General features: G+C 30.1%; 1 protein-coding gene across 3 annotated transcripts in view; it reads right to left on the reverse strand.

Moving 5' to 3' along the window:
• The window catches only part of 5-HT2B (5-hydroxytryptamine receptor 2B), a 71,277-nt gene that overhangs the window by 26,098 nt on the left and 20,166 nt on the right, over window positions 1–25,013 (reverse strand). For all 3 annotated transcript variants that reach the window (XM_085655751.1, XM_035874270.2, XM_085655752.1), the window contains one exon: window positions 2,442–2,674. In XM_085655751.1, coding sequence (XP_085511877.1) covers window positions 2,442–2,674 — 233 coding nt within the window. The remainder of the gene's footprint in view (window positions 1–2,441; window positions 2,675–25,013) is intronic.

A 25,013-nucleotide genomic window follows, 5' to 3' on the forward strand; every position in this document is an offset into this window, starting at 1 on the left:
TGATCCCACACATTCGTTCTCCCTTCCTTCCTTCCTTCCTTCCTTCCTTTCTCCTTTTTATAATTATATTTCTTTCTTTTCCTCCCGTTTACTGCTCGTTAAATCCTTACGTAGAAAATTGCTATTTTCGATATTTCAAACTCTTTCTCTCTTTCTCTCTTTGGTAACTCCTGTAGTAAGTAACATTATTCTCGTTTAGCACGCACGTCTCAGCAGCCCCTCCCTCCGCCCCATTTCAACCCCACCTAACGTTACTCGTTTAACCATCGTCAAAATTACGTTTCAAGTAAATACGTGCTACTTTCATGAGTTTTTTCTTTTTTTTTTCTTTTTTCTTTTATTTCTTTTTATTTTTTATTTTTCTTTTTTCTTTTTTTCTTTTTTTTTTTTTTTTTTTTTTTTTTTTCTTTTTTTCTTACTCCTTTACTTTTATATTCATAAAGTTCGTCTAATGGAACAACGAGAATATTATCGTTTACGTGTTATCTAATGAAACTTCACGAATTATCTTATAGTTATCTTATAGTTCAATAGTTGCGTTCAATGCTAATTATAAGGGAAGGTTTAGTACGATGTTATCTACACATAGTATATCATCTTTAACCGTGATAACGAAGGTATGAACGAACGAACTAATGAACGCTTGTCTTGATTAATTATTGTTAATATCGACATATATTTTACACGTAATATCAGGGTAAATGGTCCCTCGACGAAAGAGAAAGCTAACGTTAGAGAACTCGTTGGAAAGACCAAAGAGAGCTTCGAGCTTTCCTTCATACTAATTCTCTTGAATACATATATATTTAGATTATCCGGATTAGTGACCGACGTGACTTTACCAGATAATAGACTAAAGCTTAAATATTTTGCTATTTTGGAAAGCAAAAGTTAAGTTACATTAATCTCTTCAAAATTCTCCCACTTTGTGATATATCCAAAAAGTAAATATAACGACAAATATTCGAAACAATATATAATTACGAATACGCATGAGATTATCGTTCGTATTTTATCAATTGAAATTGATTTATTAACGATTAAAAAAAAAAAAAAAAAAAAAAAATAAAGGATTAAATTCATTTCAAATATTCTAATTTGTTGGAAAAATTTGTATGATTGAAGAGAAAATGATTTATTTCTCTTCAATAGATTGCGAAACATTTAATATTTGTCCGTTCTTCTTCCACAAATATACTAAATACATTAATATTTACATATAATAATTTCTAACATACATTTTAACATTTGTTTCTCTCGCAATTAAAGCGAGTGCAATTATGAGAATACCTAAATGTAAGTATTATTTCCAGACGATAAGAAAACAATGAGAACACTCGTAGTACATAATATTATCGATTACTTTATACGAAAAATACTTCTTTTTGAATTAAACGAAAAGGAAAGGATCAATTTTCTGACTGAATATTGTAAAACTGAAACGCTTATCGAATGTGTTTCTATAGGAATGAAATATAAAAGAGAATGAGAAGATGAAAGAGAAAGAAAGAGAGAGAGAGAGAGAGAGGAAGAAAGAGGTTTCACCATATACTGACAATTTTGTGACATTTACCAAGACTATTTGAGTCTCTGGTAATTCCGAGTTCTTGTTTTCTCTGGCAAATAACGCCAACAATGTTGCAAATTCCCAAGAATGAAACGAAAGTCGCAAATTTGGTCTTTTCCTCTTTTACAAACACAGACACACATACGCTCATACATACACGTACACGCACGTAGTCATTACCCTTTTTCCCCTCAAAGAGAGAGACAGAGAGAGATAGAGAGAGAGAGAGAGAGAGAGAACTCTGCTGTTCGAGACAGCTAACAAGGGGGAAAATTAATGCCTCGGAATTCTGAGATGTTCTCTCTTTCTCTCTCTCTCTCTCTCTCTCTCTCTCTCTCTCTCTCTCTCTCTCTCTCTCGTTGTCTCTTTCTCTCTCTTCACCTTCATCTGTCTATCTAACCATCTATCTCTTTACGAAACGATGAGGAAACAGACGAATTTCCTTTCTTTTAACCCTTCCACCTCAACATTATTCTATCTTTTATTATCGATATTAGTATATAAAACGTGATCGTAAAGATTAATGGGTAAGGTATTATTATTATTATTACTTATTATTATTACTCTTTACTCGTAAGAATTCGAAATGTATTATATCTAAATTACATTGATATCGTTCGTAAGTATGAAAGAAAAACAAAGAAAAAAAATATTGTACAATGAATGAAAATAAATAGAACGTAAAAGTATTCGAATATTTAGGGGCTAGAAATGTACATGCAAATTATATATTTGTATGAATCGTGAGTAAATAAAAATTATCCCTAGTTTTACATACGTGTGTGTAAATATAACATATATATATATATATATATATATATATATATATAAATATGAAAAAAGAATTTTATTTGTTAATCATTACTTCTCTCACCTTAGAATACATTAAACTGAGAGGTAAGCTCATGGCGATGCTCAGTAACCAGACAAATATTATTTTCAGGGTGACTCTTCGTCTCGTTTTATTCCGACCAAATTTCATTGGATAACGTAGGCTCAGATATCGGTCGACGCTTATAGTGCAGAGATGCATTATGCTTGCCGTACAAAATAGAACGTCCAGACAAATCCAAGCGAGACAGTAGACCGGCGGTAGTGGAAAGTATCCTGAAATCAAAAGAAGAAAGGCGAAAAAAAAAGGAAAAAAAAAAAAGAAACAAGAAAGAAAAGATTGAATCTTTTTTTTTACGAATATATTTACATACGAATGAAAGATAAGAGAGAGAGAGAGAGAGAGAGAGAGAGAGAGAGAGAAAAGAGACTAGGTAAGAATAAAATTTATCGAACGAAAAATATTAACACTAGTAATCGTATAATGTTACAAAAAAAAAAAAAAAAAGAAAAAACGAATCACTTTTCGTAACGTCAACAAATCTCATTCTTCTTTTTCGTTTCTTCTTTTTTTTCCTTCGTTCCTTTTCCCTTCTTTCTTTCTTTTTTTTTTTTTTTTTTTTTTTTTTTTTTTTTTTGACGAAACGTAAACCTCCTCACGGAAAATAATTGCCAATAGAAATTTGTTTTTTCATAATTTCGCGCTTCAAGATGGAATTCTCGAAAAGTGAAGACGCTTTTAAAACGTATTCCCTTTTTATACTTTATCCTTCCTCTCGTCACTTCTTCCTTTATATTTTCTTTCTTTTTCTTTCCGTTTTCTTGTAAAAAAAAGAAAAAGAAAAAAATGTCACGAGAAAGTAGTCATTCTATCTCAAAAAAGATCGTTCGGAATCTTTTACTACGAACGACAGGCACCTGCCATAAGCAATTTTCTATTTGGTTCGTATCGATGAAACCCTTTTCTCACCCTCTCTCTCTCTCTCTCTCTCTCTCTCTCTCTCTCTCCTACCTACCATTCACCACCCACCATTACTATCATCACCACCTCTATTTACCCCTATTCGCGTGTATTCCTCAAAACGAAGTTAGTCATAGTTATTGTCAGCACGAATGTTCGACGGTTTATTTCGAATTTTATGGTTAAATTATGTCCATGATATCTCGACTTTTCTTCCAACGTTTTGTTTCAGAATATATGCTTTTCTCTCGAAGCACGTATCTTTAGCTAGATATATAAGTACATATATATATATATATATATATACATATATATATATACATATATATATGTAACATGTGTATATATATATGTATACATATATATAGGTACGTACATACGTTTAATATATATATGCCATAATATGTATGTTCACGATCTCCTCTGTGTATATATATATTTTTTTTTTATTCTTTTTCTTCCTCTTTCTCGTTTTCTTTCTCTCTTATTGTCTCCTCCATATATATATATATATATATTAAATAATATAAATATATATATATATATTAAATAATATATATATATATATATATATATTTATATATATTATAGCTTTTGCTTATGTATGTCTATTGGATATATGCGTATATGTGTACGTCACTCATGTTTAGTGAAAGAGGAGTCAATGAGTGAGTGATGTGCTGTAACGAGAAATCAGTAGGTTTATCAAAAGGATAGAAGAAAGAGATTTATGCGTTAAAAGAGAGAGAGAGTGAGAGAGAGAGAGAGAGAGCCTTTCACCTGTACTATATTTACATCCTACATGATTTTATCTATTTTAAACGATTCGCTTGTTAAGAAGCTTCTCCTCCCTTACGATTGATATTTTTATCTTTTTTTCTTATTTTTCTTTTTTTTTTTTTTGTCTTTTTTTAATCTCCTCTCTTCCCAAGTATTATCTCCTCTATTTACTACGGTCTTTCTTCTCTCTTTCTCTCTCTCTCTCTCTCTCTCTCTCTCTCTCTCTCTCTATCTCTATTTTATTTTTATTTTTTATTTTTTATATTTTTATTTACAATCGTTCAATCCCACCACCGCTACCTCCGCCACAATGACAAACCGATGTTATTTTTCAACTCTTTAATTTTTTTAATCGTTGACAGTGTCTTTCATTAAATATAATGAACAATGAATTGAAGAAAAAGAAGAAACTTTACATACTCAAGATTGTACGTACGTACGTATGTACGCCATTAAGGAGTTAAATATCATTGTTAAAGGTATTACAACTTTTGACTTAGTCTTGTTTTAATGTTCGTTTAAAATTAATATCATCGATTAATTTCATCGTTTCAATTTGCATCGTATCGTTTATTGTTAACGAAACGAAATCTATAGGATACGTGAATAATGGATGATCGAAATATTCATACGTTAGTTCGAACGATCGTTGTTTCATTGTTTCTAAGAAATTCTAATATAATTTTACGAGTTCTAATCGAGTTGAGGTTATCTCGATTAATGTCTAATGGTGTACGATTAACGTGATTTCGGATGATAATCTAAATGCTCGTTGAAAGTCAAATTTTCGGTTGTTAAACATTAATAAATCTAATAAAGAGGGAAGCGAGTGTTGAGATTACCAGAAAATAATTTGTTCGTCGAGTATGCTTTAAATCCTATTTAACGAGTTAAAGAAAAGAAAAAAAGATAGAAAAAGGAGAGAGAGAGAGAGAGAGAGAAAGAGAGAGAGAAAAAGAGAGAGAGAGAGAGAGAGATGGTAAGAGGGCGAGAAGGAAAATAACGTTTTGGACGTCTCATTTATCTTCGGACGCTTTTAGAGTCGGGTGCACTAGCCCTCGTAACAAATTCTACGAACGCTCTTCCTCCTCTGAGCTACCATCCACCACCTTCTCCCTTAAGCTACACCATCCTCCACTTCTTCCTCCTCTGACACGTCTTACCTCCTCCGTGGCATCTAGTCACATTGAGAAGCTACGTGACTATGTCACCATTGTAAATATATATGTATATATATGTGTATGTGTGTGCGTGTGTGTGTGTGTGTATATATTATCGTGTTGAAATTCTAAATTGTTCGTCACGTGTCCAAAACATCGATACCCGATATCTAAGAAAGTTATCGTTAACATTTAATCTCGATACTACATAAATATAGATAAATATATAAATTTGTACATATATATATATGTGTGTGTGTGTGTGTGTGTGTGTGTGTGTGTCTGTGTACGTGGATGGATATATGTATGTATGTATGTATTTATGTACGATGTATGTATAAATTTATGTATAAGACTTGACATTTCGTGACTTGTATCTTTTTACGATTTAAATCATGTTCTTCTTTTTTTTTTTTTTTTCTTTTAGTCTTCTTAGAATATATACTACAAGATCAAATTTTCTACAATCCTTATAATCTTGTGAAGATCTTTTGCGAATAATTTTCGAAGAATTACTAATGACTATCTCTTCCTCTCGAAAGTCACCAAAGTTAAATGAGTCGAAGCTTTACGAAGTCTCGAACGCACATTGAGGAAAAGACGAGAATAGAGAATAAAGTGAGAACGAAGAAGAAAAGAGAGGAATAGAGAGAGAGAGAGAGAGAGAGAGAGAGAGAGAGAGAGAGAGGTAAGCCAACGCGTTTCTGTTAATTATCTTTCTTAACTCGCTTCTTCTATAATTACGTTTTCGAAGACTTCACTTACATACACATACATATAAAAATTCTCAAAGGTGAGAAACATACACAAGGATGAACATTTGATTTCACTTCGATTTTACGGCATTGTCGAACTTGTCGAACTTGTTCGAAAAAAGAACTGTCATTTTTGTCGGAAAAATATTTTTTTTCGTATTTTTATTTTTTATCTTTCTTTTTATCTTTTTTCTTTTCCCTTTATATATATATATATATACATATACATACACATATATCGAAATTTTAATTTGTCTTTTGAAGGGAAGATTCGTCGAGAAATATTAATTATTGTTCTCATTTTTTCTTCGCTTGTCTTATTGAAACTTTTCGATAAGAATACATATAGTTTAGAAAAAAAAAAAAAAAAAAAAAAAAAAGATTACCAATTTCTCCTTTTGTCCATTTCTTTTTTTATTGTTCAAAAATAAATATCGAAAGATTTTATTATACATACTCCTACTTTTAAATTCATCTCGTCGACTAAACACCCTATATTATAGTTGCACAGGCAAAGTGTGCTTGCATTAACGTTCAAAAACTACTTTTGAAGTAGATAACGCGAAGGAATGTGGGAATTATGCGTTCAGGAAATTTTTATAAGGAAACTTTACTTATTGCGGCGATCTTGTAAAACTTCGATATAAACGATCTTATCTTTTATATTATCCTTTATCTAACGTCAATTTATTATATTCCATAATTATATCGTATAATAGATATTATATATGAATACGTAATTGAAACAAATATATTGCCTCGACGATTGATTGATCTCCTTCTTCGAATCCTCAAAACTTCGTAAACGAAACAAAACGGAATGAAACAAAATGAAACGAAATAAAACGTGGTAAAATAAAATAAAACAAAACAAAACAAAACAAAAAGAATTAACTTCTATATTCGTACACGTAATCGATTCGTTTTAATTCTTTAAATATTGAACCAGTTCGTAACGTTTACGAAAAAAATAACTGTACCAATTTCTATCCATAGAAATGAATGTTAGTTCGTTTCTTTATTGGTACATACATACATACAAACAAACAAACATATATACATACAAACGTACATACGTAGATAGATTCGGAATAAAAACAAACGTTGATACAACAAGCGATAAAGAATTGAAAACGAACGGTAAACGTTAAGAAGTAAAAGTACGATTTATATATCGAGATTTATATAAAGTCGGACTCATAAACGGGCCGATGGAGCAATGAAGGTGAGGGGAGAATAAAAAAAGAAAAGATAAAAAGATAGAAAGAAAGAAAGAAAGAGAGAGAGAGAGAGAGAGAGAGAGAAATCGGAATCTCGATAATGGAGTTCAATCGTAAATCATATTTTAAGTGATACTATTTCTTTAAAAAAAAAAAAAAAAAAAAGAAAAAAAAAGAAGAAAAGTAAAAAATAAATGAATGAGAAGAAAAAAAGAATTACAAAAGAAAAATCATCATTGGAATCGGAGAAAGAAATGCATTTTTTACTTATTATCTCGAATATCGTATTACTTACATATTTATCGTAGAAATATTGTCTCTTTCTTTTTCTATTTTTTTTTTCCTTTTTTCTTTTTTTTTTTCTTTTTTTTTTTTTAAGAGAAGAATATTCGAACTTCGATACTTCGATAGATCGAAACAGGAGAAGCAAACAATGTAATCGTTTTCGAACGCGCAAAGGATTTAACGAAGAAACTTGATTAAGCTTCGCTTTGGGAAATAGCACGCGACTGGCCTTTGTTTTTACGTACCATCGATACGTAGATATTGTAACAATAAATAACAACGAAAATCGATTGACTAGAAACATAGAAAGCTTTTTCTCTCTCTTTCTCTCTCTCTCTCTTTCTTCGTTCTTTTCTTGGTATATATATATATATACATGCACACGTACATGTCATATATATCTTACATACGTATATCTGTATATACACTTTCTGTACGAATTGGCACAGATTACCACGAGAATCGTATTACATATAAATATATATGCATCTCTACGTGGCTGTGCATGGGTTTGTATATATATATATATATATATATATATATATATATATATGTATGTGTGTGTGTATGTATGTGTCTGTTTGGTAGACTAAGTTTCGTTGGATCATCAAAGTGCTACGAACTTTCTTTTTCACTGATCTTTGCGACTTCCTCTGAAACACATTGTCAGACTTAACGTGTACTTTCGCAACTTTTCTGATCGTTTAAAGCTCAAGAGTTTTATCAAGAGAACCGTGTTAAGAATTTTTTTACGTACACAATGTCTCTGGGATTCTTTTTCATTTTTTCTTTTCTTTTTCTTTTTTTTTTTTTTCGGCAAACTAATCGGAACGACCTCGTCGTAATTTCATTTCGCGAACTCGAAATATTCGCAAGATCACACTTTTTGGGCGTGAATCGTTATATTACTTTCCTTTTTTCTTTTTTCTTCTCTTTTCTTTTCTTTTCTTTTCTTTCTCTCTTTTTTCCTCCTCCCTTTCTTTTTCATTTAATTTTCTTCAATCACGTTCAACAATGTATATTATCTACGATACTTTCGAATAACATTAATATCTACTTTTTTTTTTACGTATATCTCTACTCTTCGATCCTTATCCTTTCATGTTCTCTGAAAGAAAATTCGTAAAGCCGACGGATAAATCGCACGTACCTAAATGGAAAAACTCGTGAATGGTAGGAGGAGTTGCTTCTCTCTTCCTTCGCGGATATACTCAACTTTGAATATATTATTTTCTATTTCCGTTACTGGTCCTATATATATATATATATATATATATATATATATATATATATATATAAATCTTTCGACGACGGAGAAATGATTCGTTGTAGGTGAACGACGCGAGATAGAAGACAAATTCAATCGGTCCCATATAATCAACGTTGTTCAATGAAATTTTCGCGTTTGAAATTTTCACGTTGTTATCCTTGTTACAGAACGAATTACATTTAACGCTCGTAGAATTTCTCAAATTATTATGTTCGAGCGATGTATTCTAATTTCTTTCTCTTTCTCTCTCTCTCTCTCTCTCTCTCTCTTGCTTTTGTCCTCTTTTCTTTGTTTTTTTTTTCTTTTCTTTTTTTTTTCTTCTTTTGTTTTTATTTTTTTCGTTTAGCCTCGCTCTTTCAAAGGAGCTAATTTATTTTGTTAAAACAATTTTTTGTTAAACGTCAGAAATATTCCGTACCGAGTTTTGTGGATATAAAATCGTTTGATGAAAAGCATTAACTATATAGACGCTACCGTAAACTCATTTTTCATACCTTGATATACATATTATACTTTCAAATATAAATACGTTCTCATTAACTCTTCTATCCTTTATATGCTTGTAAATACATACGTTGAATAACCAAACATGGATACGTACTGACCGAGTAAATGCTTATGTAAAAGGATACGTTAAAAAGCAAAATAATACATATATACATAATATATACATATATACATATATATATATATATGCAAGTAATTATTTAGCCAGAAATTACAGGCATATATATATTTGACAACGTTAATTTTTCTTATCTACAATATTCCATTCATTTTTCATTTTTCCCTTTTTCCTTTTCATTTCTCTTATCTCTTCTTTCATTTATTTTTATTATTAATTTATATTTACACCAAATATAATATCCCTCTTTATTTAGAATATTAACTTAATCGAGATGTAAGAACGATGATAAGATGGAGCTTTGCGAATGAAATTAGCAGATTCGAGTTAATCGACTCACGGAAGGTAAGTAAACGAGAGAATGAAGAGAGAAGTGCATACGTGTTTTCCCATGGGGTCGGCGAAAATTTTACAGATTCCGTAACGAAACGACAGTCGTTAATGCACCAAGGAGTAACGAGTTAACGCAGCTCTCCACGTGTAGAACGACATTACTATGTCCCTAAAGGATTGCATATTCATGGACGTTCACCGTGATCTTATATCAACGCTCCCTTCTAACGACTGTGATTTTAGCTTACATAAGCTTATTGGATAGCTCTTTGCTCTTTTGCCATCCTCTTCCATTTCCACTATAACCCTTCTCCCGTCTCCCCACGACCCCGCCCAACCCCTCCTCACCCCATCCACCCATCATGGATTATATATAATTCCTTTGTGCAACTTCGCAACGACCGAGGAAGCAGCTGTCCAAAGAATTATGACGCTTTAGCCGTAAAGTAAAATGCTAGCCAACGTTAAGAATTAACGAGAGAATTCTATCGGAGTAGTAGTTGAAACTTTAAATTAGCTAGCTAATTAAAGCACGATAAATATCTATACGAAACTGTCTGCAAGATTAGACTGTCGGTCCTCGATTCTTTCAACTTTTGTTATAGAATAAAAGAGTGAGAGATAGAAAGAGAAAAAGAAAGAGAGAGAGAGAGAGAGAGAAGATTTTAACTATATTATTTTTCTATGGCACATAGTTTTCTAAAAAACGAAAACTATGTTATATGTGTATGTGTGTGTGTGTATATTCGTTCATTGGAACATACCTCTGTGTCTCGTATTGCAACGAGACATTCGATCCTAGCTTCGAAAAATACATAGAAAGAAACGAATTCACGTCGCTAGATGAGAGAACAAAGTGATCAACGATTTATAACGTCGGTTAATGAAACTACACGAATAAAAGCAACCGGACTATTTTCGAGTTTTGTTCTGGACAAATATTCGATCGGGTCAACACCCGTTTTATAAAATAAAGAAGAAGGCCATTTGCGAATCGTCGTTCGTGAAAGAGGTCGTGATACTCGAAAGGATCGATAGGAATTTTTATATTTTTCTCTAATTCGTCATTTTCTCCTCAAAATCCTTTGATTTTATGATTTTTCTAATTTATCATCCGAGCATTACGTTACACGCTTTTTTTTTTTTTTTTTTTTTTTTTTGAAGATTTTATTACATCCCCGTTATATCCCTTTAATGTATGTACATATATATATATATATATATATATCTCGAAATCGTCGCGTCATATCCAGGGTTTAAAGGGTAAAAAATAAAATAGACAATTTTTCGCAATGAGTTGCGATAAAACAATAAGACGTTTCTTCGAATATTTTAAAACATAAACTCGTTCGTATTAAAAGAAACAAATTTCTTATATATATTATATATTATTCTTATATATTATATATTATGTATATATATATATATAGTTCTTAAGTATTGATCGAGATCAAACAAATCGATCAGCTTTCTTCGTCTTTTTAATTCGCTAGACGATCCTCTTAATTTACATTTTTTTAATCTAACTCGAATAGCTTCTACTTCGTTCAGAAATTCAATATCGATTTAAATTCACCTAGAACGGGGATCATCAAGAAGCACTCAATATATTTTTCACCGTTGATTGTCGTCGCGGAAGTCAATATTAGAAAATTAGAAAGGAAAAAAAAGAAAGAAAGAAAATCGACTATAAATATATATATATATATATATATATATATATATATATATATATATATATTTATACAGATCGATAGGATTATTCTTCGAACGAGTTCAACCAACTTATAAAATAAGTCAACTTTTGTACTCAAGACATTGAAAATTTCTTCGTCGTCACCCTCCCGTTCTCACCTTTATTCAACTACTCTTCTACTCTCGTAAACTCGTCTTCCATAGTTCGTCACATCCATTTTAATAATCATCTATCCGGACTTTATCTACTTAAAGATATATATATATATATATATATATATATATATATATATATATATATATATATACACGTTGCCCATAATTCAAAAATATCGAATAACGATTTATCAACGGTTAGTACGATTACGAGCTGCGATACGAAATACGAAATCCAATTAAAATCTTTCGTAAAAATTAGATCCATTCGAAATCGAGTATTCGAATTTGACGAGGAAAGGGGAAAAAAAAAGTATGGGACCATTATTTATGTATGGTGTTTTTCTTTTCTTTTCTTTTCTTTTCTTTTCTTTTTTTTTTGTTGCTTTTCGTAAAGGAAACAATCGGGAAAAAAAATAAAAAAAAAAGATAGAGAGAGAGAGAGAGAGAGAGAGAGAGAGAGAGAGAGAATGAAAGAAAGAAAGAAAGAAATTCGCGAGAGACTTAGAAAAATAAGAATAATAATAAAAGAAAGTAGAAGTAGTAGTAGAAAAAGAAGAAGAAGAGGAAGAAAAAGAAGAAAAAAAAAAACTTTTCATTCACGTGGCGCAATCGAATTGATTTCAATGTCGACGAATATCCTGTTCAATGTCCTGTAATCGACATTGAAATGCTACGAGAGAAGGTAATATAGTACAGTTCAATCTCGGACCCGATAACATCGCTATCTAATAGTCTTTGAATATATTCAGAAAATTAATTAGTTCGCGCTTACCTTAAAAGGTTTTAATTCTCATGAGAGAATTAACGATAAGAGATATAATGAAATAAAAGGATATAAAACTAATATAGGGACGTTATTATATTACTGAAATAATAATATTCATATAGAAAATCGTGATATTATACATATTTACTTTGTTCCTTCGAAATATTAGAAATTATTTCCTTTTATAAATGGACCACACAAAAGAAAAGTTGATTTTTCCATGTCGCTTGGGAAAATTGTAAGGCATATGGGATGATTAAATGCGAGAATTAATTATACAAAATTTTCGAGCCAAGAGACAATTTCAAATATGGATTATTTGCTTAAAATAGATAAAATGGGTTATACGTGTATTCGTTTACATGATTTCGTTTTCCTTGATATTTATTTATTTCTTTTATTTTTTTATTTCTATTCTTTTCTCTTTTCTTTTTCTTTTCCTTCTTTCCTTCATTCTTTCCTTTTTCTTCCTTTTCCTTTTCTCTTTCTTTTTTTTGTTCTTTTCTTTTTCGTTTTTTTTATTCTCTGTTTTTTTCTTCTTTTATTCTTTTTTTTCTTTCTTTTCTTTTTCTTTTTTTTCTTTTTTTTTTTTTTTTTTTTTTTTTTTTTTTTAATCACTCTCTCTCGATTCAATTCAAGAGGAGACAATCGAACAGATCGAAATCTCTAATCACGTTTATAACGTGGAAAATATAATAATTATACACTTATCGAGTTCCCGTTATGATTCATATCATTCGTATAATCAAAATTTAATTACCAAAATTATTGAACGATTTCCTGTTAGTTATATACATTATTAATGAACGAAATGAAAATATATATATATATATATACATATATGTATACGTATATATGTGTAAATACGACGACAGATAGGATAGAATAAATTCGATGGGATTCTATCTATATTCCGATAAAATTTACGAGTCAACCATGAAAAGAAAGAAAGAGAGAGAGAGAGAGAGAAAGAGAACAAATGATTATATATTAAATTCAAAAATATAACCGAACATTCCTCGTCCCGATGAATCAAATCGGAAACGATTCATAAAAATGATTAATATGAAATATTCAGACATAACAATAAGAATGTTTCTCGATCGATGCCAATTTCATTTTATTTTATTCGAATGGTTACATTTCTTCATATGTTACGTACGTATATAATAATTAAAGGCAAATGAAATTCTGACCACCATTTTTAAATATTCATTTCCAAGTATAGACAACCTGCATCGCGCACGCACACACACACAGAAAGAGAAAGAGAGAGATGTGTACACATACAAACGTTGGACAAGAGAGAAGGATTCGTAATACGGAGTGTGGTTATAGTAGAAATGAAATTTGACCTCGACTCTAGGAACATCCAACATTGCGAACACAGTTATCGTCCGTTCGTCAATTAGTATCGTCAAAGAGGTAGATCGTGTTGAGCGTTTAACGTGGCATGCCTTTCAATTAATGCAAATCATAAAGATCTACGTATGTAGATACCATCGTACTCTCTCTCTCTCTCTCTCTCTCTCTCTCTCTCTCCCTCTTTCTATTGCTCTTTCTATTTCTCTCTCATTCTGTTTGTAGACGTATAAATTCAATAGAGAAACGCATTAATGATATAACGTTAAGATTTTGGATACTTTAAAACTATTATGAAAATATTATATGTTTGAAATGAAAGTAAATATATCATAGAAATATTGTATTATTATTATTATTATTATTATAATATTAAATATTAGAATGAAAAGTTTTATCCTAAAATTGATATTACATTGATCGTGATGTATTATTTTTAAAATAATAAAAATAATTTATTATCTTAATAATTATTTAAGTATTATGAGTTAAATTAATAATAATAATAATAATAATAATAATAATAATAATAATAATAATAATAATAATAATAATAATAATAATAATAATAATAATAATAATAATAATAATAATAATAATAATAATAATAATAATAATATCTTTCCGGGATCTTAACAATGTTTGAACGATAAAGAAATATATAACCCTTGATCGAAATCGAATGGTCGATCCGTAGTTGAGATTAGTCGACGTAAATGGCCGACGGGCTGTGAAAATATAATTAAATGGTGTCCTGGAACTAGCATCGACGAGCGTATTGCGCGTACGTTAGTCATTCGAAATTGATGGAACGCCCTGTAAAAGCAGCATCGTGAACTTTAATAGCACTCACAACCCACGGGATGAAAACGTATATTAGAGTGCTGCTGCTTTCACTGTATTTCACGTTAAAGGACGTAACGGAGCTTCGTTATAAAGGATTCGCATACGTTTCCCATTCTCTATCCTTTACTAGAAATTTCACTAAAACTAACGTCATTAATTATTATTATTATTATTATTATTATTATTATTATTATTATTATTATTATTATTATTATATGTATATAATTAATGTTTATACGAAATTAAAGAATAAAATGGATAAATTTTATTTACTGGTAACGAGGAAAAATTTATCTTTACGTTTTGAACACTTTTTCGAAACGGATTTTTTTTTTTTTTTTTTTTCTGACACTTTAGTATTTTAAATCATCCGAGATAGCTCGAGACAAAAAAGTGAATATAGAGGAAGAAGAAAGAAAGAAAGAGAGATAGAGAAAGAGAAAGAGAGAGAGAGAGAGAGGATAAGCTTGTAACGCGTCAACAAGAAACGAGATCGTCTAAAATGTAGGTAGACGTTCGGGTTAAGTTGACAAGAAAGGTCGTAGCTTTTCTTATGCATATAAAGGAAGGTTGAAGGGAAACATGACTTAGACTATGAGTATTCATTTTGTGTCCCAGTTTACTTTAGTTCCTGACCAACTAACTTAACGGTATAATACAAGATTTAGTTTTTCGATGTTAACATATATTATGTTATAGGATAACATGGACCTGTCAAGGACAAATATTAAAATTTCAGAACAAAATTATACGTTTTTGTATAAAATATGAATGTTAAAGGAACATGTTTAATAAAAGTCTCTACCAAAAGTTTTAACTCAATCGACTTGATACAACGTTTGGGAAAATGTTCGAGCTCGTATTTATTGAGACTACATTTTGCGGGAGGAAATTGTGCGAAAGAAAGAAAGAGAGAGAGAGAGAGAGAGAGAGAGAAATAGATAGATAGATAAATAGATAGATAGAGAAAGAGAGAAAGAGAGAGGGAGAGAGAGAGAGAGGTAGGGAGAGGGAAAGGAAAGAAGAGGAATTGAACGGATGTTCTTTTAAAAATGGAAAACCCGATGGACGTCGACTAGAAAATGTCAAAACGCCGCAGTATTCGAGAAGATAAAGCGCTTCAGCTGCAACATACAATGTATGGTAGTACGTTTCTTGGAATGAGATGCAAGAAGAGAAACATATATAGATGCATATGTACATATGTAGATGTACAATATGGATACTTTATAATGCCACGAATGGGAATTGAGAAAAAGATGAATCAGAAAAAGATCGAATGTTAATTCGAAATATCTCTAGGTTAAATGTTAACTGCAATGTTATTAATTTATTTGTTATGACAAAAATTTTAATTACCTCATTTTCAATGAAAGAAACGCATTGGGATGGAGTGGGGGGGGGGGGAGCGGAGGGGGCGGAATACAATGAAAAAGATATTCGATCGTTCTATTATATTTGTTTTTATGAAAACTAATGTTTTTTGTTTGAAAGAAAAGGTCCTTTCTCCATTGCCCGTGACGACAGATTGCCAAATGAGACGGGCTTGAGAACTAGAAGGTAACGCGTTGAGCATATGTCTCCATCCTTTATTCTCTCTCTCTCTCTCTCTCTCTCTCTCTCTCTCTCTCTCTATGTCTCTCCTTCCAGTATAACGTCACAACACTTCGTAGAACTTACTGCGAATTCCCGAAAGCTCGAGGACGTTGTTTCTCCCGATAAGGACCAAGTTACTGTTTAACGATAACGTTAACCGAATATTCCAATATAGAGAAAAGTTTATTATTTCGACGCAATTATATGCAAACTGTTTGTTAATATCGATACTTGAATATTAACTCCTTTCGAATATGCCATACCACGTTAATATAGAATAATTTTAACTTAACGGTTAAACAGTCAAATCATGTTCGAAATCATACGTTATTTAATTAATTATGTATTTATACGAATAAACATAACGTTGAAAATTATTTAATCGGATATTATTAAAGAAATTATATCATTGGAGTTATATTTTTATTGAAAAATATTTTATACAAATTTATTGGATGCATGTGTGTACTCATACGACGATATCAATTCTATCACGATAATAATATCGAAGTACGTAGATAAAATGAGAATATTTTCCTCTTGATAATGGTTTTGGTTGGATGTCTTTACGACTTTTCGTTTCTTAAATATGTTTCTCTATGAAATATTGCCATTCATAATTTATCTCACATCTGTGCCTCCTCGTAGTAAACGTAGTAAGTATAGTAAAAAAAAAAAAAAAAAAAAAAGAAAAGAAAAGAAAAGAATTGTTTACTACGCCGACCAGCTGATCTACGAGCACGTGTATTTCAACAGGCATGTATATATATATAGGTCACGGTGTCACTGCACGTTTATTTTTATTTTAAGAAATTATATAGGCCAATGGGTCAACGTAAACATCTGTTATTTACATTGGAATATCTTCGAAATCATAGAATTTTAGAAGCATGCATCGAAGAAAAATCATATAAAATTATAAATATTCATTGATCCCTTTAATAATTATTTAATAATTTTTTCATGTGAACAATTTTTATTTCAGAATTTTTTTCTTTCTTCTTTTTAATTAATCCGGTGAAAAATGAAACGAATATTTCATTACACGTTTCTAACACGTACGCATAACTATAACGTTATAAACAATTTTTGATAAATAATTTCTTATAAAGAATTTTCTTTTCTTCCTTCCTTTTTTTTTCTTTTTTTTTTCCTTTCTAAATTTTGTCCAAACCAGTATTTTAAAGGTAAACAATTCTTCATCATTTTTCAATTATGTAATTAACGATTATACATGTAACATGGTGTTTGTAAATAACATTTATAAAATAGAAAATGTCAAATATATAATCTGTATATAGGCATACTAAAAAACGTAGGTTTAATTTAAAAATCCATATATCGATTATATTACTATTTTGTTGATCATAAAAAGGATTTACATTGAAGAACAATATTTCCATTGAATAATTTCGTTGATCCAATTGCAATGAGGAAAGTATCAATAAATTTCGAAGATTATGGCAAGACAATGGCAAAATTGACGTATCGTGTTTTAGTAGATCGTTCTAGTAAATAACGTCCATTAGTCAACCATGGAATTTATAGATCGCACCGAAGACAATAGAACCGATCGTCTGAGATAAACAGCTACCGTTTCGTACGTATACACAACACACAACGCACGCACGCACGCACGCACATACACACACACACACATTTGCGCGCACGAAAGAGAGGGAGAGAGAGAGAGAGAGAGAGAGAGAACTCGCAAATGCACCTCCTTCCTTTCTCGAGAAACGCTATTTCTATTAGGCTAACATAGGCACTTAGTACTCCAATTACTTTCATCAATTAGATGAATCTCATTCGAATGCTAAACGAATCTTCCCAATTGAAAGGTAACTCTATTATTATTATTATTATTATTCACATTTTTATTTCAATCATTTCCGAATAAACGAAATTTTTAATTTTCCTTTTCTTTTTCTTTTTTCTTTCCTTCTTTTAGATTCGATAAAAGTGTCAAGTATTTAATAATTTCTTGCAAACAAAAATTTTTTTCATATCATCTATATAAAAACAAAATATATATATATATATATATATATATATATATATTTGTTAGACAATAGAAAAATATTGAACTATGTGAAAGATGATCTAAGAGAGTTATTCAATCCAAAAGGAAACTCGATCGTTTCCGAATAAACGCAACTACGTGTTTGTTTTTTTTTTTTTTTGATGGGCGGGTGGGAGTAGGGGCAATGATAGTGATTCAATAAATGTATCAAAGTATTTAATAATTATATCAAAAAAATATTTTCATATCATATCTATATTACAAAGAATATATATATATATATATATATATATATATATATATATATATTTGTTAAACAATAGAATAATATTGAATTACGTGTGAAATGATTTAAGATACAATAGTTTTCCCAATCGAAAAAGAATCTTTACCATTTTCCTTCAAACGTTACCGAATAAACGAAATTTTGAATTTTCTCATTTCTTTCCATGTTTTTATTTGTTTCCTTCAGAATCGATTAATGTATCGAGTATTTAATAATTCTTTTTTTGAAAAAAAAAAAGATATATATATATATATAAATAAAAATATATATAGAAGAAAAAAAAAATATATATATATATATAAATAAATATATATATAAAAGAAAAAAATATTATCTGTTAAAAAATGAAAAAAAAAAAAGAAAAAAAAAGAAAAAGTATTCAACTATGTACTTGAAAGGATATGATCGTAAGAGAATTTCCTTAGTCACTCATTCGGTTTCATTCTCCGGAGGAGAAATTTTTTCCTTTAGATTTGAAAAAGAAGAGAGAAAAAAGCGAGATAGAGAGAGAGGGAAAAAGAGAGAGAGAGAGAGAGAGAGAAAAGAAGAAGAAGAAGAAGAAGAAGTGGAAAAAAAAGAAGAAGAAAGCTCGACGAAAAACTGAGTGGTACAGGGTGACGTTTCATAAAGAGGGATGATCGATTTAAAGGTTTCGACGAGATGTCGTATGAGATTCATCTTGCCTACGGCAAAGAATTTTGACGAGAGCTAAAACTCTCACACGTTTATATTCTCTACGAAAAATAGATCCTGAAAGAAAATGGTTGCTTTAGCTTTGGAATAGAACGAAATTTCTTCAAACAGCTTCTTATTCTCTATATTTAAGCATCGACTTTCTTATACGTGCCGAAAGCGTAAATGGAAGAAAAGTTTTCTTCTCTCTCTCTCTCTCTCTCTTTCTCTTTCTCTCTTTCTCTTTCTCTCTCTCTCTCTCTCGTGCATGCGCGCGCGTGCTCGAACGAACGAAGATTTTATTTTATTATATTTTGTACGTCGCAAATATCGCCGTAGAAAATTCTCCTCAGGTTTGAGTAGCTCTTCTTTCATTCTCTCTTTCTTTCTTTCTTTCTTTCTTTCTATCTTTCTTTCTATCTTTCTTTCGTTCTTTCTTTTATTCTTTACTTCGAAAGAGTGAACTTCCTTTTACCAAAGCTATAAAGATAAAGGATAGATAGTATTTCTTTCTATCTTCGTTTTTATTTCTCTCCTCTCTCCCTTTTTTTTTTTTGCTTCTTTTTCCAATTTTTTTTTCTTGTGTTTTTTCTTTTTTTTTTTTTTTTTTTTGTTCATTTCATAGAACATTAACCCTTTACGGAAGAAAATAGAACGTCTGCGTATAATGAGTTGTTGCTCGTTATAATCGTCTACGATAATTTTCTTCTTCTTCTTCTTCTTCTTCTTCTTCTTCTTCTTCTTCTTCTTCTTCTCCTTTATTTTTCGATGCTTGTCTTTAAGAAGAAAAAGACAAAAGAAAAGAAAAAAGAAAAAAGAAAAACAAGAAAAAAATTAAAATGGAAAATTGATATAAAGAGAAATCGTTATTACGTTCCAAATATTTCGAAATATATATATATATACATATATATATATATATATATATATATATTATAATATAGATTATCATATATGATCGATATAATTCCAAACATTTCTTTTACTCTTTTACAAGTGTTCAAGTTGAAATGTCTTCCGAACTTCAATTCACCTCGAATATCCGAACGAAACAATGCATAATGTAAAAGTCGCAATAGAATTTTACTCGGAGTGGTTTCTCTGTCACTTGTGTATGCTTTCTCTCACGTAGAAAGTCTCAACAAATAATAACTCTCATGTCCGACCCGGTAACCAAATAACATAGAATCCTATCGCAAGGAGAAAGAGGCTACCGTCTGATGTAACGTTTTATTGTAAAGAAAAGAAGAAGAAAAAAAAAAGGAAAAAAAAAGGAAAAAAGAAGGAAAAAAAAGGAAAAAAAAAAGAAAATGAAAAAGAAGAAAAGGACGTAAACGGAATAAAGAAGAAGAAGAAGAAGAAATAGTAGTAGTAGAGAAAATTTATTTCCTCTTTAAAGGATCTACTTGAAAATTCGGTTTACATTTTCTATATATATATATATATATATATATATATATATATAAATAGATATATGTGTGTATCTTTTATTTTGCTCGAAAAAAAAAAAATAGAGAGATCTTATCGTGAATTGAAAAATAGTAAGAAATGTTCTTTCTAAACTTTTCTTCTTTCTTCTTTTTTAATTTTTTTCTTTCTTTCTTTCTTTCTTTCTTTCTTTTGAAATTATCAACCATGATTATGAAAGTACAAAGGGATAATGTGGAAAATTTGAAGAATTGTTCAAAACAAAATTATATTTTCTTGTCCAACGAAATATTACGGTGAACACGTACGATGAAATAAGGTAGGTATTTTCAAGTCGTCCTAGAATTTCTCTCTATCTACCTTTTTCACCAAAATTTCGAGGAAACACGTTCACCATTTGCCTAGTCGACCGTCCGTTAAGTAGGATAATAGTGTGCTAGTAAAACTACACTTCCCAAGAGACCACTTTACCAAAGGCGAAAACTTTTCGGTTCTATTGAACGAAGCTACCCTCTCTCTCTCTCTCTTTCTCTCTCTTATCAAGAAAAGATAATTTAGTATGCAACTTCTTGCCAACGGGTGTAGTAACAGTTGCTACATGAAAAAAATTTATCTTCCTTTACCGGCAAATCGATAGCAGATGAAATCGTTCAATAAGATGATTTGACCAATAATTAATAATAATTATCAAATTGTCCTTATTTTAATATCATTCTATTATTTAATATTAAAATATCTATACATTTTATCGGTCTATCATACTTACTTACTTACTTACTTACTTACTTACTTACTTACTTACTTACTTATTTACTTATTTACTTAGTTACTTACTAAACCGTCCATGTTTATTAGTTTTATCCTTATATCACTGTCTGCTTATCCTATCCTTTGATCTAAAAAAAAATGTCATTCCACGGATTCCCTTGTAAATGAAGTAAAATTTTGCCGTGAACTTTTTAACTCGGAACTTTGTAAAGGTAGATAACAAAAAAAAAAAAAGAAAAGAAAGAAAGAAAGAAAGAAAAAAAGGTTGCAACGTAGCCGATGAAAAAGTAACGATAAACATTTGTTTTGTTCTCTCCACGAAATGTATTAACATGGATAATTAATCATCTTCGTAGGATTTGATATTACCTCGGAATTTTTTTTCTTTTCTCTTTTTGTTACCCTTTTTTTACTTTTCCTTTTTTTTTTTCTTTTTTTATAATTTTTTTTAATTTTTTTACGTTCTCCTTTTCCTTTTCTTGTTATTATTGTTGTTGCTGTTGTTGTTGTTGTTGTTATTATTGTCATTGTTGTTTAACCAGGTTACGGTAGAACTGTTGTAATCGCTTTCAATGGGACTTATTAAAGCCAGCTTAAAGGCAAGGTATTAAGTGAGCAGTTAATAACTCTATTTGTATTTAGCTTCGGAAATACACGATATCGTTGAAATATATCCATTAATTCCAGTTAAACGCAAAGCCGATATTGCCGTTTCTTTTTTCATTTTCTTTTTTTTTGTCCTTTTTTTCTTTTCTTCTTTTTTTTTTTTTTTTTTTTTTTTTTTTTTTTTCATTAAATTTTTATCAAAGATAAATAACAAATGGACAGATTATTTGTTTATTTATTTATTTATTAATTTTTTCGTCTTTATTTTTTTTTCTTTCGAATAAGAACATAATAATATTGTTTTCTATTCTTTACTGTCGACTTAAAAGATCTATTCAAATAAATAGAGTGCGAATAATACTCGGGAGAAAAGGATAAAACGAAAAAGTATTTTCTTACGTGGTGACAGCTTGCTCAGGATATCGACTTCTTGAAAGATCGGAAGGCTCTTTACTTTGACAAGAGCCCTTTTATTTCGAAATTCAATGACAACATTGAGTCATGGCGTTTCTCAAAGCGTACCGTGTAATATGGATTTAAGGATAAATAAATAAAATTTCTTCGCGCGCAAATATTATATATATATATATATATATATATATATATATATATATATATATTCGACTAATTGTAAAGTAATCGAAAGGATCTTCATATTTAAATGAAATATATTCGTTATAAAATATAAAATATACAACGTAATCAAACTATTACTGGATATTTATCAATGAATTTAACCGACAAACGTTTAACTCACAATTAAAATACATTACTGAATTGAAAATGGACATTAAATTTGCAGCTTCTTTCGGTTCTTTCATTAGAAAATAATGGAATATACAATAGCCTGCAGTCCGGTAAACGGAAACTCCAAATAGCCCCGTTGGTGTTTCAGGAACAATAAGCTGGTTTACCCCTATTAACGGCGGACTATATTTGTCCTGCGATATAACATGGGTATAACGCGGATGCATCAATAATAATTATACATATTTTTCAAATGAATATATATACATATACATATATATATATATATATATATATTAACGAACGAATAATATATACATACATATATATATACATATATATGCGTAATATTTCGTTGACGGAGGAAAAAAAGAAGAACGGATGGAAAGAAAGAAGCAAAAAAAAAAAAAAAGAAAAAAAAAAAATAGAACTGCATACAAAATTGAATTTAAACCCGCGGTAGAACAATTTAATATAGAATGTACAATGACGTGATAGAAATATTTTCTAAACGTTTATGAAAAACTAATAAACGTAACTGCAACAGCGTAAATACATTTTTCTTCTTTTTTTTTTTTGTTTGTTTTTTTTTTGCTTTTTTTTCTTTTTTTTTTTGTTTTGACTGGGGCCAAAATGGAAATATCCCAGGAGAATACTATTTAAACAATGCGTTTACCATTGGCACAGACAGAAACGTAACGTATTTTACCGCTCCGATAACGAGCCTCTTGATTGAATTTTCTCCGTCGACTATTGGATTTAACTGGTTCTATTTCGTGAATGGACGAAATTGGATACTAAATGTGGAAACACCTATCGTTAATAAGAGAAGAAACCGATATCTGATTTATCGAATAATAATAGGCGCCCTTTTGCCTATAAACCTTTACGTATATATAGATCTTTATAGAGGAAAATATTTGTGGTGAATGTTTAACTGAGACACACAAAGAAAAAGAACTTTTAAAAGAAAAATTAAATGAATTATGCGAAAACTTCCGTTTCCTTCTTTCGTTCGACTGTCGAACTCCTTCACCTTCCAAAACTTTTCGCTTTTATTACCTCTTTTAACTCTATAGATGGATAGCATAGAGCGAAGGTAAAAGTTCTTTTCCTTTTTTTCTTTTTCTCTTTTCTCGTTCTTTTTTTCCTCCTCCTCCACCTCCTCCTCCTCTCCGTCCCACCAAAGATATATAAAACCCAAGTCGAGCGAATATAATGGACAACACTAAGAGAAAAATAATCACATTTGAAGTTATAGAAAATTGAGAGATAAAATTGAACCAACTTCGTTTCGATTTGATTCGATTTCCTTTTTTCCTTTTTTCTTCTTTTTCCTTCTTTTTTTTTGTTTTTGTTTTAAACTTAAAAATTGTATTACGATTCGTAATTAATCGTAAACAAAGGACTATTCTTATCAACCTATAATTTATTATACATCATCAGCGCGAACTCCCTCTCTCTCTCTCTCTCTCTCTCTCTCTCTCTCTTTCTTTTTTTTCTCTCTCTTATAGTCCGTCATTCATACAACTATAATGTATTACATACTCGCAACACCACAAATGGAAACCTCAAACCGACTCGACCGGTCATTCTGATGCAGAGTTGAAATGAACGATCGTTTGTCCTGAGAAAATGGCTCCTACCAGAGAAGTAGTTAGTTACGGTATACGTCATACTCGTGCAGTAGTAACACAATGCATTAATCAGCCGATAACGGAGAAGCTAGATCAGCTAAATTCTCACGCGACGATGTTGAATCTAACAACGGCTCTTCTATTACGTATTATTCTCCGTTACACTATTAACTTAATCTTCGATTGGATATAAAAGCTTAATGTTGTCATTATCAAATAATAAACGGATAGATATATTCGTAAACAACGTTTCTTCCTACATATTCCTAGACACATATATACATATATATATATATATATATATATATATATGTATTTAAATTACATTTACATTGGATTGAAATTTTCACGAAACAACGGAATAATATTGTAGACTTTAAATACATATTTATGCGGCCAACGTAACACAATCTTTATCATAATCCAAAGTAATTAATCGTTAAGAATAGTGATCATTAATAAAACTTTTCTAATTACCTGAGGCATGCAAAACATTCGTTAAATAATTTACAAAACTTACTTAGGACTTTTTTTTATCATTAACTTAAATTACACCTAAGTATTAAACGTTAATACGAGATATGTCTATTTCTATTCAATAATAATTCTATGTATTCTCTCTCTCTCTCTCTCTC

Source organism: Vespa mandarinia, chromosome 3, assembly GCF_050613455.1.
Source record: "Vespa mandarinia isolate Hongniang chromosome 3, ASM5061345v1, whole genome shotgun sequence".
Taxonomy (NCBI): domain Eukaryota; kingdom Metazoa; phylum Arthropoda; class Insecta; order Hymenoptera; family Vespidae; genus Vespa; species Vespa mandarinia.